The sequence below is a fragment of the Phoca vitulina genome, unplaced genomic scaffold (genome assembly GCF_004348235.1).
Source record: "Phoca vitulina isolate PV1807 unplaced genomic scaffold, GSC_HSeal_1.0 scaffold1, whole genome shotgun sequence".
In the NCBI taxonomy this organism is placed as follows: domain Eukaryota; kingdom Metazoa; phylum Chordata; class Mammalia; order Carnivora; family Phocidae; genus Phoca; species Phoca vitulina.
This window is the reverse complement of record NW_022589704.1, coordinates 72,348,574-72,366,783: the sequence shown is the minus strand read 5'-3', so window position 1 is coordinate 72,366,783 and position 18,210 is coordinate 72,348,574. Positions and strand designations below refer to the sequence as shown.

Sequence of the window (18,210 nt, the reverse complement as noted above, 5' to 3'; positions counted from 1 at the left end):
TTATTTTAAATTCCTATATGATAGTTCCAACATCTGCATCATAAATAAATCATGAGTGCCCTGTCTCTTGCAAGTCATTTCCTTATTTGTGTGTCTCATCATGTTTGGTTGATGTCAATATAATTACACAGCTGTTAAATGTAATCATACAATTATAAGGTCTTTACACTGGAGGTGTAAAGGAGGTGTCATGGGATAAAAAGGGAAGTGAAGTTGGCAAAATGAAGTGTTAAGTGTAAAGAGCGATGTATGAAATAGTACTATACTGACTCAAAATGAACATTAATTTAAGAAAAAATACATGTAAGCTTAGAACAACTACTAAAAAATAATTAAAAGAGAGTGTTAAGAAATCAATAAAGGAAATGAAATGGAATACTCAAAAAAAGTGACTGGCCCAAAAAAAGGTAAAAAAAGGAGAAACAGAAACAATAAAAAGAGACACAAATAGAAACATGGTAGGCATGAATCCATACCAATAATTACACTAAATGTTAATGACCTTACCACTGGAATTAAAGGCAGATATTATAATATAGTTAAAGGATAAAAATCAAGAACCAACTATATGCTATGTACAAAAATTGCACATCCAAGATAAAGACACAGATGAGGTGTAAGTAAAAGTATGGGAAAAACAAACATGCAAATATGAATTATAAAAAAGTTGGCATACTTATATAATTGCACAAAGTAGACATGAAGACAAAAGTATTACTGAGATGAAGTGGGATATTTCATAATAATTGGTCATTGCATCAAGAAGACATGACAACTGTAAATGTGTGTGTACCTAATAAGAGAGTTTCAAAATATATGAAATAAAAACTGACCAAACTAAAGGGAGAGAAAGATAAATCCACAAGTACAGTTGGAGATTTTTAACAACCCTCTCAGTAAAAATATAGATGATGTGAACAATACTATCACAAACTTTACCTAGTTGGCGTTTACAAAGCAATACACTCAAAGTTAAAACTAATCTATGCTGGATAAAATATGCACTAAGGAATGACTGGGTAGAAACAGGAGGAAACTTACTGTGGTGATGCTTATTATTAACATCTTGAAAAGATTAAGGGAATGAATTTCTCAAAACACCATGAATGCACACATAAGATTTGTGAATGTTGTTATATGCAATTGTTTCATGGAAAGAGAAAAATGTTAGCAAATATTGTACTTGTATGATATGCATACTGAAGTATTTAGAGGGTAGTGTACTGATATTTGTAACTTATTTAGAAATACATAAAAATAATATGTATTTGATGAATAGAGGAATAGATAAATGGATATACATGTGATAAAACAAGCATAATGGTATGATCTAATTGGTGGATATATGGATGGATGTTAACTAAATTTCTTTCAATTCCAGTTGATAAAAAGTTTATTTTCTTATTATTATTATTAGTTTCAGGGATATAATTTAGTGATTCATCAGTTGCATATAACACCTAGTGCTCACTACATCAAGTACCCTCCTTAGCTCATCACCCAATTACCCCATCCCACCAACGCCCTCCCCTCTACCAACCCTGTTTGTTTCCTATAGTTAAGAGTCTCTTACGGTTTGCCTCCCTCTCTGTTTTCATCTTATTTTATTTTTCCTTCCCTTCCCCTATGTTCATCTGTTTTGTTTCTTAAATTCCACATATGAGTGAAATCATATGGTATTTGTCTTTCTCTGACTGATGTAGTTTGCTTAGCATAATACCTTCTAGTTCCACCCACATCATTGCAAATGGCAATATTTCATAGTTTTTGATGGCTGAGTAATATTCCATTGTTAATATATACCACACCTTCTTTATCCATTCATCTGTTGATGGACATCTTGGCTCTTTCCATTGTTTGGCTATTGTGGACATTGCTGCTATAAACATTGGGGTGCAGGTGCCCTTTCAATTCATTATGTTTGTATCCTTTGGATAAATACCTACTAGTGCAATTGCTGGGTAATAGGGTAGTTCTATTTTCACCCTTTTGAGGAAACTCCATACTGCTTTCCAGAGTGGCTGCACCAGTTTTCATTCTCACCAACAGTGTAAGAGGGTTCCCCTTACTCCACATCTTTGCCAACATATATTGTTTCCTGAGTTAATTTTAGCCATTCTGACTGGTGTGAGGTAGTCAATTGATGAAAAGTTTAATAAAATGTTGAGGAAAAACAAAAATGAAATGAATCTGAAATGAAATAAATCTTTTCCAGAAAATAAAAATGCATGAGAATTCATTGTCACAAGAACTGAACTAAGAAATGTTCTTCAAGCTAAAGGAAAAGGACATCACATGTAAATTCACATCTACACAGAGTAATGAAGAGCAATGAACAGAAATGATAAATAGGTGGGTAAATGCAAAATCTTACATTCATTTTTTAATTCATTTAAAGGTAATTAAGTATTTAAGCCAAAATAAGAACAATTTTTTTCAAGGCTATAAAATATTTAGAAGTAAAACATGTGAGATTAGGGGCGCCTGCGTGCCTCAGTCATTGGGCATCTGCCTTCGGCTCAGGGCATGGTCCCATGGTCCTGGGATCGAGCCCTGCATTGGGCTCCCTGCTCTGCGGGGGGCCTGCTTCTCCCTCTCCCACTCCCCCGGCTTGTGTTCTCTCTCTCGCTGTGTCTCTCTCTGTCAAACAAATAAAATCTTTAAAAAAAAAATGTGAGATTAATAACACAAATGACAAGAAGAGGAAAATGGAAGAATATGATAATACAGTTCTCAGATTAAACTATGATAATTTAAAGTTGGATATTATAAAACTTATAACAATCACTAAAAGTAAGACAAAGAGATGTAGCTTATAAACCAATAGTGGAAATAATACAGAATAGTAACATTTTGTCACTTAAACCAAACAAAGACAAAAAATAGAAAGAAATAAAGGGAAAGACATAAAAACAACAAGATGACAGATTTAAACACACCCATATTGATAAATACATTAAATGTATATGGTCTAAATTCTCCAGTTAAAAGACAAGTATGTAAGCCTGAATAAAAAAGCAGGACCTAACCATATGCTCTATACAAGAAGCCCAATTTAAATATATATTTTTATGTGTGTGTGTCACACACACATAAGTATATATACATATGTATACATATAGACATTAAAAGTTTAGAATAAGAGGATGGGACGTCTATGATATGCAGGCACTCAGCAAAACAAAGTAGGAGTACCTATATTAAAAGAGATATACAAATATTAAGCATAAGGAAGCTGGGATGGCTATATTAATGTTAACTGAGCAAACTTTAAAGCGAAGATTACCAGTGATAAAGAGAGACATGTCATAAGAATAAATAACACCAGGGGTAAAGTGGGAGATTTCCTAATGATAAACATGCGTTAAGAGGACATAACAAGGGGCGCCTGGGTGGCTCAGCCCAGGGCGGCTGCCTTCGGCTCAGGTCATGATCCCAGGGTCCTGGGATAGAGCCCCGCATCGGGCTCCCTGCTCCGCGGGAAGCCTGCTTCTCCCTCTCCCACTATTCCTGCTTGTGTTCCTGCTCTCGCTAACTCTCTGTCAAATAAATAAATAAAATCTTTTTTTAAAAAAAGGACATAACAATCTTAATGTACCCATTAACAAAATTTTCAAATACATGCAGCAAAAATCAGAAAAACTAAAAAGAGGAGTAGACAAATTCACATGTATGTGGAAGATATCAACAATCCTCTCTTGGTAATTGATAAAATAAGACAGAAAATCAGTAAAGATAAAGAAGCCTTAAATAACACTGTGAAACAACTTGACCTAAATAACATCTATAGAACACTCCACCCAACAACAGCAGAATATACATTATTTTCAAGAACATGTATTACATTTACCAGGTCAGACACAGGTTAGGCTCTAAAACAAATAGATAAATTCAGAAAAATTAAAATCATACAGATTATATTCTTTCACTCCCAGTGGATTTCAATTGGAAGTCAATAACAAAAAAACAACCTGAAAATTCCAAAAATATTTGGAAATTAAACAACAGACACCTAAATAGCCCACAAGTCCCAGAAAATCATAAAGAAATCTAGAAAATATTCTGAATTCACTGAAAGTTAAAATACAACATAGCACAATTTATGGATAAGCTGAAGCAGTTGCCAAGAAGGAAACTTGAAGCTTTAAATGCCTATATTAGAAAAGAAGAAAGGTCGGGGCGCCTGGGTGGTTCAGTCATTAAGCATCTGCCTTCAGCTCAGGTCATGATCCCAGGGTCCTGGGATCGAGCCCCACATCAGGTTCCCTGCTCCGCGGGAAGCCTGCTTCTCCCTCTCCCACTCCCCCTGCTTGTGTTCCCTCTCTCATTGTGTCTCTCTCTGTCAAATAAATAAATAAAATCTTAAAAAAAAAAAAGAAAAGAAAAGAAGAAAGGTCTTAAATGAATGATTTAAGAAAAGGTCATCAAACTATGACCCATTGGTTGGCCCATTTGTAAATAAAGCAACACCTATTTGTTTATGTATTGTCTATGGTTGCTTTTATATGAAAACGGCTGAATCAGATAATTGCAAAAGAGACTCTTTGGCCCACCAGCCTAAAATATGTATTATCTGATCCTTTAAGAAAAAGTTTGCCCACTGTTGATCTAAAGTATCAACTTAAGAAGTTAGAATAAAAAAGAATAAATCAAACTCAAAGTAAGTACAAGAAGGAAATATAAAGAGTAGGAAACAACTAAAGAAAAAAAACCCTGAAAATCAATAAAACCAAAAGCTATTTATTGGAAAGAATTCAATAAAACTGATAAACTTCCAACTACACCAATCAAGGTAAAAAGAAAGAAAATTCAAATTCCCAATGTCAGGGATATAAGAGGAGACAGCACTATAAATCCTACAGATATTAAAAACATAATAAAGAAATATTAGGAAAAACTTTATGATAATGGCAATATAAAAAGCAGAGTTCAGTAAAAACAGTTCTAAAAGAGCATCTTCATCTTGATTTGGCACAATAAATCTCATTCTTTTAGGGAAGTCCATTTGTCTTAATGAAGTCAACTTTCTTCTCTGTGCAAAAAGTAATACCTTTTAATATAGTTAATATACAGCTAGAGAACAGCTATAGGAAAAAAATAAAAAAAGAAAGAGAGGTTCATTTAATTACACATTTATTATCCTGTAAGAAATGTTCTGCTAATCATATATTTATTCTTTATTTAGTGTTTCAAATTTACAATGTATTATCTATTTCCTGGAAATATATACTACAGATTATAGGTGGAATTTGAGTGAGAACAAAGTCTCACTTTGATTATTAGAGCAGGCAAATATTCACGGAGCAGATCTTTACTCTTGAAGAGCAATAATGGTGATGGAGAGAAGAAATAGACACACTTTTAAGGGAGCAGGCCAGAAAAAAGTCATCAGATAAAATTATGAAATGTGATGCGTTAATACTCTTTAATATATTTTGGCTCTGTTTTAAAACAATCTGGTTCCTTAAAGCTGTGTTAATCTGGATTACCACCCTCTGAGTTAACATCTCTTGGATAAGCATGCATTTATGAAACTAAACATTTAGCATTAAAATGCTCATTGTCTGGACCATAATGGGTTAGATTTATTTCTAATCCTGTTTTTGACCATGGAGTACTTGTTTCAGTCAATCATGGTGTTAAACGAAAAATTTAAAAGGAACTCAATCAACATACAGAGATACGGCATCTTTCTCAATCATTGTACCTTATCATGAGATAAGGATGATAAAACAAATTAGAAGAAAATATATGTGTCTCACTTTCAAAACTAAAGCATCCTAATCATTTTCTTGATGTGAAAAGTTTAATGAAAAAGTAGATTGATCTAATTTGGGATCCTTAAGTCACTGGCAAATTTAAATTGTTTAAAAAAATAATAAGCCAAGCTCTTGAATCATACTGAATGATTCACCCATGAATTCTTGAGGGGATTAATTTAAAACAGTTCCAAAGAAACAGTATATTCACATACCTACTCCAAAACACAGAAGAGAACAACAGAAAAGGGAAATTATTCTGGAGGACAAAAAGTAAAGAATGAGGACAGGGCAGAACCTTATGATTCTTGTTGGCCAATCAGAGCAAGTGAATGCAAGAGCCACATGATAAGGCAAGGGAGCATCCCCTCAGAAATAGGGGTGTTGGCTTCTTCTATGGAAATACAGTCTTCATGCCTGTTTCACACTCCTCCTCCCCTCCTCCCTCCCTTTTACTTTTTACTGGATTCCTAAGTGTGAGGAGTAGTGGTTTTACTGTCCCCATTCCAGGGAACCAAGAGGCCCACGTGCTTTAGGGATGCGGCTTTCAAAGAATGCGAAAGGCACCGGGTTCATGACCACAGTCCCGTCTTCTATAGAGGTAACAATTGTGGGAAGAGCAGGACCTGCTTCCTCGTAGGAAAAAAACAACCACCTCTGTCCACAGACTCTCCACCTTTTCCTCCCTGAGCGGTAGCCCCTGACATTATTGTCTGAAATTTGTCAGAGCTACCATGAAGGCTGGACTAATGTGAGGTAATGGAGAAAGAGGCCCCCCGCTCTGCCATCCTGGCTTCCCTTGGCAGGCATCACACAGCCTTTCAATCAGTGTCAGGATCCAGGATTCTGAGGTATCACAGCCTCCTCCCCTTTATCCTTAGGCTGTTTAGTTGTTACACATTTTGAAAAGAGGAGTAGGTTAGAGTTCTGCCATGCAATTTGGGGACAAAGTACCACGCACGTAACCAAAAGAACAGTTACTTTGCTTTAGTTTGCTTCTCTTGTCTGGATGTCCCTGAGTGACTTCTCTTGGGCTGGAGAGAGGCACAGCTGGGACAGGCCAGTATTTAGGGATTCCTACTTCTCCTAGGAAAAGTGGAAATTCTGTATCCCTTCTAAATATATCCCTTTATTATCCCAGTTTCTTAAACAATGTAAGGATAAAACTTGAGATCTGATAATCAGCTGTGAAAAATTTAAAATAGAGAAGGCCAAAGCCATGAAAAATCCAGAGGTGGCCTCACAGATACAGTGGTAAGGAATAATACACAGTACACTCTTTGTGCTTAGAATTGTTCCTTTTTTTCCCTGTTTGGTTCTGTTTTCCATTTATATTTAGAAATTAACTCGCTCATTTTATTAGTTAAAATAAACTCTTTATATACGTGTGAACATATCCATTTGAGCTTGTTAATGACCCATGCATAGAGTTGTTCATTTATAGGTTACTGTCCTCTACAAATCTCAAAATGAAGCCAGTACTAATCATTTGGTAGCTGGTCAAGACTCAGCTAAGAGCAGGAACTAAACAGTGCATAGCTGAAATTAATGCATCCTTGCTCGTTTCCCAAAGGACTTGCAATCACTCTCTTAGGAACCTGCTCTAAAACCTCAATCTGCCTCAGATGAATAGGACCTGTGACGCATACCGCCTCCCTGGCTCTGACTCTCTCCATTCTCTACTCCCCTTAACCTTCTCTTTTTACAATAAGACATACAAGTACTGCCAAGAAAAATACAACGAACTGCATCTTGGCTACTGCCTGGAAGCATTTCCCCTAAAAGAGAAACTTAGGAATGCTTATTTCAAAGACAAATACTCTAAAAACGCATTTGAAAATAACAATCACATTCAGAAGAAGACAGTAAATTTGGGCACAACCAACCGCTTTCACCTACCAATCATTTCCAGGGAGTCTAGAGAGTTCTAACCTTTTTCACAACCCTTTCATGTCAAGAACCCATGTAAGATTAGGAAAGGCTGTCCCTCTGCATCCACCCGGAAATGGTGGAGCCACACCAACGCGTGGCTGAAGTGCTGGAAGTGACCCCTCAGAGATGCATATGGGGACGGTGGCAGGGCTAGAATACAAATGGTAAGAGACAAGGACTAGAAAAGAGGTCTATGCTTCTCTTTCTAATCTAAGAGCCGGGTATACAGGCAACAGGAGCAGATTAGCTCATCACAATAGCTCCTTCATGTGGGGTTGCCAAGTAAAAGTACAGAACACCCAGTTAAATCGGAATCAAACACCAATTAATTTGACTCCCGATTTTTTAGCGTTGGTCTAGACTTGTGCCCTGAACCCTAGGCCCCAAACAACAAATTGCTTACTTGGTATCTCCACTTTAGTGTGTATTAGGCATTTTAAGCTCTCCACACGGAAACTGAGCTCCTGCTCTGGGCCACCACCCCCACCCCTGCCCAGGGCAGGACCTGCTCCTCCTGTGGTCGGTCATCAGCCTGACCCCACATAAGGGTACTATTTCTCCACTGCTCGAATCAAATTTGGTATCATCCCCTATTCCTCTCTCACACCTTACATTTATGTATATAGGATCATAGCAAATCAGAGGAACTCTATTTGATACTTCTGTAAACTTGAGGCTAGATAACAGGTTGGGGCACTACAGCTGATGAAGAAATATGCCCCCAAGGACTTCTGCACAGAGCTTCTCCTGGTCCAGAGAAGTCTCTTCCTTGGCCATTTTTGCCTCTTGTCACATGTGTTTCAACCACCCAATAAATGACCCTGCTTAAAGAAGGGCAAATGTGGCAACATCTTCAGCAATTGTACACTCAACCAGCCCAAGGCTTTCACTTTCACTTCCAGCACACCTTAAAACGCGCAGTGAAAACATCTCCCTATCTGAAACCCCCAACCTGGTTATTAAATGAAATGGTTACCTTTTCACTTTTAGAGCAACAGCTTCTAGCTTTCTGGACTCTTTTTTTTTTTAAGATTTTATTTATTTATTTGAGAGAGAGCACAAGCAAGGAGAGCTGTAAAGGGAGAGGGAGAAGCAGGCTCCTCGCTCAGCAGAGAGCCCAACCCTGGGTCGGGGTGGGGGTGGGGGGGCTCGATCCCAGGACCCTGGGATCATGAGCTGAGTTAAAGGTAGATACTTAACCAACTGAGCCGCCCAGACATCCCCTGGACTCTTTTTTTTTTTTTTAGCTTTCCAGCCTAATTTTTTAGCCAACCCAGACCAATAAATATTTTCTCATTTTTTTTCCATCAGCGGTTACCCTCTGAGATTCTCATCAAGGAGCACTGGTTTTCTACTCTACTGCTAATGCATGACATGCCGTAGGTGACAGAGATGCTGGGGAATAACAGTCAAAGCAAAAAGGGATATTGGTTTATCAATGTCTTCAGATATTTAAAGTCCTAGGCCTGGTGCTCAGCAGAGTCAAATTGGAAGGTGGTGTTTCCTGTCACCCAGCTATGTCATAGTGTCAGCAGAGACTTCTCCTACATTTCCAAAATTGACCATTATGATGAACAATGTAATTTATAAAAGTGACTAGATAAAAAATGATATAGGTAACCACGTAAGAAAAATAATTTAAAAGAGGAAATAAAGAAATAAACTACCTTGACTCCCTCTACCAAATAATCAAAGATGGTTATAACAGTTAAGATTCAAAAAAGTAGACAGCAATAGACATTGTTTCTGTGGGACACAAAGAGGGATAAAGTTCTTAAAAGAGATTTGAAAGTGATTGCATTTGACATAGAAAAGTTTATTGTAAAAGTTCAATTTGGTAAGTACTTCTCTACTATATTGACACATTATCTCCGTATCAGTCATTTTTCATAGCCTTCATATTTTGAGGGAAAAATCAAATCTGAATGGATGATCTATTTTTTTTTTCTTTTTTGTACATTTCAATGTCAAAAGTTTCCATGCCTTTCAAAGAACATAGCCTGGCATGTTTTCCTATACTGCTATGCCCAGGGTCTCTGAAATTTTCTGAAGATTCTGACATATAACAAAATATAACTTTCAAGCTAGATAAAAAATAATTGAGTATTTTTTTAAATGTCTGCAGCAAAGTTATTAGCTCCCTAAAATAAAAAGGGTTGTACGGACAGCCTGTGGAGGTAATTTCACGGGTGCCTAGTCAAAACTGTGATACCTAGAAGGCTGTTTAATTCTTTTTTTTTTTTAATTCTATTAAATTCATCAAGACTACTTTGAGTATTCTGAGTTAGTGGAGTTTCCGCTCATTTCTTATAAAGACCTTCCCATTGTCAGTTTTCTTCCCACTGATGAATTTACTAACTCTGAATGCAAATATGTCACTTTATCCCATCATCCTCTGGACAGTCTCTGAGTAATGGCTTTCCTAAAAGGCTGTGCTTTTCCTAAGATAACTAAAATGCTTTAATCCTCATATTGTATTAATCACTTCCAATAATCAATTTTCATTTGAATATTGTATTTAGTGATTCTCTCAGGCCATCGGAAACACGAAATCTGCACATGACAGTAATCTTACTATTCAAAACATTCCCCTGCACATGTCACTAAAAGGAAAACTACCCACCCTGAAGTATAGCTATTAATGTCAAACAGATTGTCATGTGGGAAAACAAAAATGCATAAAAATCAGCTTCGGACAAAGTATGGCTCTAGGGAAAAACACCAGGTTTTTGTGTGCAAATGTCTTAAATGTCTGATTGAAACGGTTAAAGAATGAGTTAGCAAGGAATCTGCTGCTGCTCTCCATATCGCAAGATAATGTTATAACGAAAACAGTTTCAGAGCTAAAGGGTTTTTCATCATAGCACACTATGATTTTACCGAAGATGCATTTGCCCCAGTTTCTAGTAAACATTATAAGAAATGTTTGGTTTCCAGCTTGGGCCGAGGGCTCTATTTAGCCTATCAAGGCACAGACCTGTTAAAAACGCTGGAGCGCTTGCCAGAATTTTTTTTTCCCTGCAACTCTTAGTAAAGATCGTACCTCGAAAGCAATGTGCGTTGCAAACCACGCAGATTTAAGCTCCCTCTCCCGCCTACACAGCTTGGCATCAGCGGCTTCTGAGATATCCCTCGCCTCCTAAAACTCAGACCGAATCGCCACCACCACGGCCCACCTTTCCACCACCACCATGCCACAATCTTTACTCAGCTCTCCCGAGCCCAGTACAGAGCGCGCCCGAAGCCCCTGCAGAGTGAACTCGTGGTTCCACTCAACTCCCCAGCCCTGCGCACAACCGCAAACACACTCTCCTACTCCCTCCGCTGCAAACTGCCCCCCAATTTGACACCCACCTCACCCCTATTACCCATACCCCCCCCCCACGTCCCTGTCGCTTTTTCTCTCCTCCTGGTGGCTTCGTCCCCAACACACCTGTCTAATCCTATGGCTGCCAGACCTCAGGTGCCCACGCTGCGCCCTATCCCGCGCCCCATCAATCCAACTGGCGCTTCCCACTCCGCCCAGTGGAAAGTCAGTGTGCTCGCAGCACCTTCTACCCCACCCGCGTGCCCACCCGCAGACCGCCCCCGACTCCCACCCTCGTCTGCGCTGGAAAAGGAGCGCCCGTCGTACCTGTCGAGAGCGCGGCGGCGGTGGCAAGCAGCAGGAGAGCCTGGCGGAGCGCCGCGCACAGCGCTCGGGTCATGGCCACCAGGCGGCCGCGCCGAGGCTGCGAGGTCCCAGAGCGGAGCTAGGCAGTCGGGACAGCGCGGGCCGCTTTGAAGTTCCCAGGGCGCGGGAGGGAAGCACAGCCCGTCACCCTTTTGAAGAGCGCGGTCGGCTCTAATCCATGCGGGCGCCCCCGTCTTGCGCTTTCCCCATCCTTCGCCCCCCGCGGCTGGCGGTGCGCGGCGCTCCTGCCACCGGCCCCAGCAGCCGGTTGAAAGGGGGGGCTGGGGGGTGGGGGGGGCGGACAGAGCCCGCCCCCGCCGCGCCTCCGCGCCTCCGCCCCCTACGCCCTCTCGCAGCCGCCGGGGGCTGGCGCTGCCGGCCAGGCGGGCAAAGGCGGCCCAAAGGCCAGGCAGTGAGACTGCCCAAAGCTGGGGGCAAGAGAGGGGGTTGGGTAGCGCGGAACCCCCAAGACCCGAAAGCTGGGAAAAGGGTCGAGACGCGAGGGAAAGCCCCACGGAGCCTTTAGGAAGACTTAAACCCTGCCGCAATTGCTTCCTGGTGGTCGCTCTACAGTCTCCTACGGAAGATCCACTCGTCCATATCTCTTAACATTCGTTTGTAGTCCAGTGGCCTAAAGGTTTTCTAACTAGAGTGAGCCTTGTTACAACCCCAGGTAGTCCTGCGGGGCTCGTCCCACCACCATGTCCTGGCTGTGCACGCGTCTGTGGAAGTGCGCCCTCTCTGTTCAGCCCTGGAAATAACCAATTCCCCGACTGTCTTGTCTACCCATAGTTGTCAACTTTCTTACCTGATGCCTTCCGGCGACCCCCCTGAACAACACACAAAGCCCAAAAGCCACTATTGGTATTATTGCCACTGTTAGGGGGCTCCTTGAAACTCGATTATCATATAAATTAATTGCTTGAGAGTAAGAGGTATTACTGGCTTCCTCACCCACCTCAGCTCTAAATAGAGTGTCCTTTCTAAGGTCTATGAAAGTCCTATGGTGAAATAATGTATATAATTGATTTCACCATCAAAAGATCACAGTAGTGGGGTGGGATGTTTGTTGGATTTGGTGACAGTCCTGAGGATCTCACCCTCACCATCACCACCTTGGATGAATCAAAACATTCCTAAGAGTAGAAAGGCTTTGTTCTAATTTTATTCTGGATCCAAGCAAACAACAACAAAAAAATGGAAATGTGGGACAAGACTGAGCCCTTTCAGACACCCACAAAACAGATGCTTTAAAAAAAAGACAAGAAAATGCTAGGACACATTATATTTTGGCTGACTTGGTTGGCTCATTATTTGATAACTGAACCCTAGATTGTGATCTACCATTGGATCATGAGATTTGGAGCTGAAAGAGCAGGATTTAGTGTCTGTGCCTGCTTACTCAAAAGTAAATGGAACTTCATCCCTCCCTATTTCTCAGAACCATGACTGGGATTTAAAGAAGAAGTGACTGTGAAAGCACTGTTAAACCATCAGGTATTATACTAATGTCAGGTATTTACTTTTAATATTTATTTTGTCTCTTGAATACAGTAAGCAACATCCTTGCATGTCAGAAAGCTGTTATTTTCTAAAAAAAAAAAAAAAAAAAAGCAAGATTGTTACCCAAGAAGTCTAATGTTGAATGACTTTAATATTCTAAACAAACCCAACACTGTCCCCCGAGTCTAATGGTGCACTGTCCACTATGGTATCCACCAGCTACATTCTGTGGTACCACTAGCCACATGTCGGTAGTGAGCACTTGAAATGTGTCTAATCCAAACTGACATGTGCTATAAGTATCAAATACATGCCAGATCTCAAAGACTTAGTACAAAATCGAATGTAAAATGTATCATTAATAACTTTTATATTGTTTATGTCGAAATGATAATCTTTTGGAAGTATTGGGCTAAATATATTACTAAAGTTAATTTCACTGATTTCTTTTCACTTTTTAACATGCCTACTAAAAATATTTAAATTACATATGGCTTGCATTATATGTCTATTGGGCAGTGCTGGTCTAATGAATCCTCATCAAATGGCAAGGATCATCACCATCACCTTGGTCTTAGGCACAGTATAAAAAAAATGAGTTGTTGGGTGCCTTGCCAGTCAACATATGGCCAGCCAATAGAGGAATCAGGATTTTTGAATTCTTGGCACAAAGTTCTGTGACATACACACCAAAAAAAAGGTTAGTATGTCAAAAGCTAAGGACGTAATTTGTAGAAGTATTTTAAACTTCATCTTCAAATACCATTTCCTTCTGTCCTCTTGTGCATGTTTTTCTTCCAACATCAATACTATAGAAGCTTTGAAGTAAGGAGTTAGTCATTCTAAATGTATTGAACCCCAATGGCTGGCAAAGTATTTTCTTAGGTAATTATAAATATTTCTGATATGCTTGACTTTTTAACACCACCTTCGTGGCAACCAAGAAAAGAACTTAATCCTCATAATGTGTCCCAACTTTTACTTAAAAGAGTATACTTTATTCACACACACACACACACACACCTAGAGAAATTAATCCAGTCTTAATCTAATACATTTTTAAAAAGATTTTATTTATTTATTTGACAGAGAGAGACACAGTGAGAGAGGGAACACAAGCAGGGGGGAGTGGGAGAGGGAGAAGCAGGCTCCCCGCTGAGCAGGGAGCCTGATGCGGGGCTCGATCCCAGGACCCTGGGATCATGACCTGAGCCAAAGGCAGATGCTTAACAACTGAGCCACCCAGGCGCCCAATCTAATACATTTTTGTATGAACTATTATTAAGAAAATATTCTTTGGAGCATATTGAGTGACTCCTGTCATTTAATATAAGCAACACAATGCATTGTTGAAGATTATGATAAAATATAACACATCTTTTACATATTTTGTACATAACAGAAAAAATTCATGTGTGAGGCTTTTTTATTCACTGGAAAGAATTTATATGCAAATGTGTTTCTCAGGATTTAACCTTCCCCCCCACCCTTAATCATCTATTTGTACATATTCATTACCATAGCAACATTACATCATGACTCCTGGATTCTCATAATCAAAAGAAAACAACAGCAATAATCAAGGAGTTCATAACCCCCCAGCGAAATAGACTTTGGTTGAATAACTCTTACATAACCAAGGGAAAAAAGTATAGGAACTTTAAATTGTAACGACTTGATATATTTGCAGACTAACATTCCAAATTAATAAGGCAAACAAATGTGTATAATAATTGAACTTTGAAAATGACTACTTGTTGGTATGGTTGTTTGGGATTTTTTTTTATCATACATGTTTCTTTTTTTGTTATCTTTTCTAGAATCTCCAATGCCATGCATCTTAATTTTTCATTTCATCTTGGAACATGAACTTATCATGGAATGAGCATATGGTGAGGAGGCATACTACGATAATTTGCTATATACTATCAAGGTCTAATCTGTTCTCATTTTACTGCATTTTTCTTTCCCTAAACTCATATTCTCCCTCAAGGAGCCTATGACACACTCATTTCCACTCATCTCATTTTGTAATCCCAGAAATCTTTCTATTAGGGCACCCCGGCTTCACTTCTATTCTCGTCCTTCTCCTTTTGATTGTTCATTCCATTCCATGAGAATAGTCATGTGTTTTAGGACCTTTTTTAAGGTTCTACAGTATGTACCTTCAATCCGTCTACCTCATGGGACAGCTCAGGTCTCATAAAGAAGAAAAATAATGGCATCTCTGTGGACATGATAATGGGGCATCAAACAGTTTCTTTGCTCCACTGTCACTGCTAAAAGCTTAAAGTCTTTAAGTACCTACATTATCTGTTTTCACCACCTTCCAAAATGGCTGCACCCGTTCCCCGATTTTCCATATCCCTCTAATACTATTCAGTGGTCTTTCCACATACCTCAGACTTTGTCTCAGTTTTCCCTTCCACTGACCAACGTCCGTGTGCTGGGCTGATTAGCTGCGTTCGATACAGGCTCTGTCTGTAAAATACAGCTCGGAGTTTCAGTTCCAAGTAAGCAGGCCACCACTACCTGGCACATTTCCTTAGAAAGGGCCCCTATAATTATACTGTACCAGAGTGAGGTGACAAGGAGGTGAGAGAGTTCTAGGACTCAGTACAAATCCATCCCTTCCTGAGTAAATAACTAAAAAAACAAAAAAAAAACCCACAGTTATTTCAATACCAGCCAAATCAACATTGGCGTTCTGATGACCTTGACTCAAGCAAAAGAGTAGTCTAAAGCTGCTGTGTTGAAGGTGGTAACCACTAACCCCTTGTGGCTCTCGAGTACCTGAAATATGACTAGTCTGATCTCATAGGTACTGTGAGTGTAAGATATACACAAGATTTCAAAGTCTTAATACCCCAAAAAGTCTCGGTAATTTTTAAATTTAATTACACGTTGACATGATAATATTTTGGATATATTGGGTTAAATGAAATATATTATTAAAATCAATTTCACCCCTTTTGCCTTTGAATGCAGCTAGTAGGAAATTTAGAATTATGTATATGGCTTTCATCCTATTTTTATTAGACAGGGTTTACCTCATGAATTGTCATCAGGTGTCAAGAAACTGTCATTTTTCCTGCACTTAAAATGGTAGGAGAAACAAGACCTTTCTTCCAAACACATAGTTCCAACACCAGTTATCTTTTACTCCTTTCATTTCTTCAACAATGACCCACATTCAGTCAATAATAAAATCACATGTATTTTTCTTTTGTGTTGTCCATTGTCATTCACACTGCTATTTCCAAAGTTCAAGCCCCTAGCATCTTCATTACCTGAGTTGTTATAATTACCAACTAAATCGCCTCCACAACTTCATGTTATCCCCATCATAATGTATTCTCAAGACTGCCATCAGAATAGCTTTCTATTAACATGATTCTGATTATGTTTTCCCCTGCCCTCAAATCTTTAATAATCACCCTTGCATATAGAATCAAGGCTAAATTCTCTAGTCTGCTGGTTCTCAGACATTTTGATATGATCCTTTTATACTTCAAAAATTCTGAGGACCCCAGAGAGCTTATGTTTAAGTGGGTTATAACTATAACATTTATCATATTAGAAATTTAAATTGAGAAATTTTTAAAACACAGGCATACCCAAGCACACATTCCATTAGCCTTCAAAGCAATGACATCATTACACATCTTGTAACTTCTAGAAAATTCCATTGTACCTTTGTGCCAGAATGATATTGGAAAAGACAAATTACATCTTAGCATTACTTATGGACATAGTTTTCACCTTGTGACCCCCCAAAATTGTCTTGAGCACCACCCAGGTCTCCCTGAACCATACCTTGAGACCTACTGCACTGGCTCATTTCCCTATACTCTCCCTTGGTGAGCTAATCCTTTCCCATGACTTCAATGTTTATTTCTGTGTTTTGTGCTCAAGACACCCAAGTTGTTGTCTCTAGCCTTGATCTTGCTCATAAACACCAGATTTGTATATCCTACTGTCATCTCTACCTATATAGTCCAACGATGGTCAAAACTGACATATGTAAAACAGTAATTGTCACCACTTGAGCCAGATACCTTGGTTTTTTCCCTTATCTCTCCCCTCTCTCTCTTCCTTCATAGCCAATTAATCAGTAGTTTCTATGGATTTTAACTCTTATAAAAATCTCTCAATTTTTTTTCACTTCTTTCCACTTCACTGCCACCATCCTACTTCAGATCAACCATCTTCTTTTACTTGAAATGTCAAAAAAAGCCTCCTAACTGATCTCCCTTCCTTGAGGTTCACTCTTCTCCAATCTATTCCCACTGACCCTTCAGCCAGAGGGATCTTTTTATAGCACAGATGTGATCATAGCACTGAAAGCTATCTAAGACATATTGCCATTTCTAACACCAACAATTCTTTTTTTTTTTTTTTAAAGATTTTATTTATTTATTTGAGAGAGAGAGAATGAGAGAGAGCACATGAGAGCGGGGAGGGTCAGAGGGAGAAGCAGACTCCCTGCCGAGCAGGGAGCCCGATGCGGGACTCGATCCAAGGACTCCAGGATCATGACCTGAGCCGAAGGCAGTCGCTTAACCAACTGAGCCACCCAGGCGCCCCCTAACACCAACAATTCTAACACTGGCATTCAAAATCAGCCTAACTAATAAGCACTCAATAAATACTTGCTGAATGAATGAGTAAATGACATTTAAGATCCTCAACTGTATTGTCCCAAACCTGCTTTTCCAAGTGCCTGTCTATCTTCCCCTTTGCTCCCCTCACACTGACACTATATTTGTTGAATAAATGAGTTAGCTGAACAACAGCAGCATTTTTACAATGAAAGATTTTCTCCCTTTGTATTCACATTGCCAAACTAGAGACAGTGATTTGGGTAAAGTACAGATAATGAGAGTGAATGCCAAACCTGAGAGTGAGTAAACCTTAAAAGGGACCAAAGAGTGCTCATTAAAGACTCTCTAGCTTGTGGGCTAAGTCATCCCAGCAAAAGAAACTTGGTCAAAGCTTTTAGTTGCAAACAAAGAAGCCTACTTAATAAGTTTAAGCAGGAATTAAGCTTATTAAAGAATATTAAGTAGCTCATATCTTCTCTAGAGAAGTCCATGTAGGGGCACCTGGGCGGCTCAGTCAGTTAAGGGTCTGCTTTTGGCTCAGGTCATGATCTCCAGGTCCTGAGATGAAGCCCTGTGATTGTTTCCCTGATCAACGGGGAGTCTGCCTGCTTCTCCCTCTGCCTCTACCCTTCCCCACCACTTGTGCTCTCTCTTTGTGTCTCTCTCTTTCTCAAATAAATAAACAAAATCAGAAGAAAGAAAGAAAGAAAGAAAGAAAGAAAGAAAGAAAGAAAGAAAG

The 18,210-nt window shown here is 39.3% G+C and overlaps 1 protein-coding gene across 3 annotated transcripts in view; it reads right to left on the bottom strand.

Moving 5' to 3' along the window:
• Positions 1–11,619, bottom strand: part of ACVR1C (activin A receptor type 1C) — a 75,544-nt gene extending 63,925 nt beyond the window's left edge. For 2 of the 3 annotated variants that reach the window (XM_032410119.1, XM_032410130.1), the window contains exon 1: positions 11,326–11,619. In XM_032410119.1, coding sequence (XP_032266010.1) covers positions 11,326–11,398 — 73 coding nt within the window. In that variant the 5' untranslated portion in view covers positions 11,399–11,619. Of the gene's footprint in view, positions 1–10,734; positions 10,779–11,325 lie in introns of those variants that run through there. The other variant, XM_032410126.1, reaches the window with a different exon arrangement.
• Positions 11,620–18,210: the final 6,591 nt, after the last annotated feature.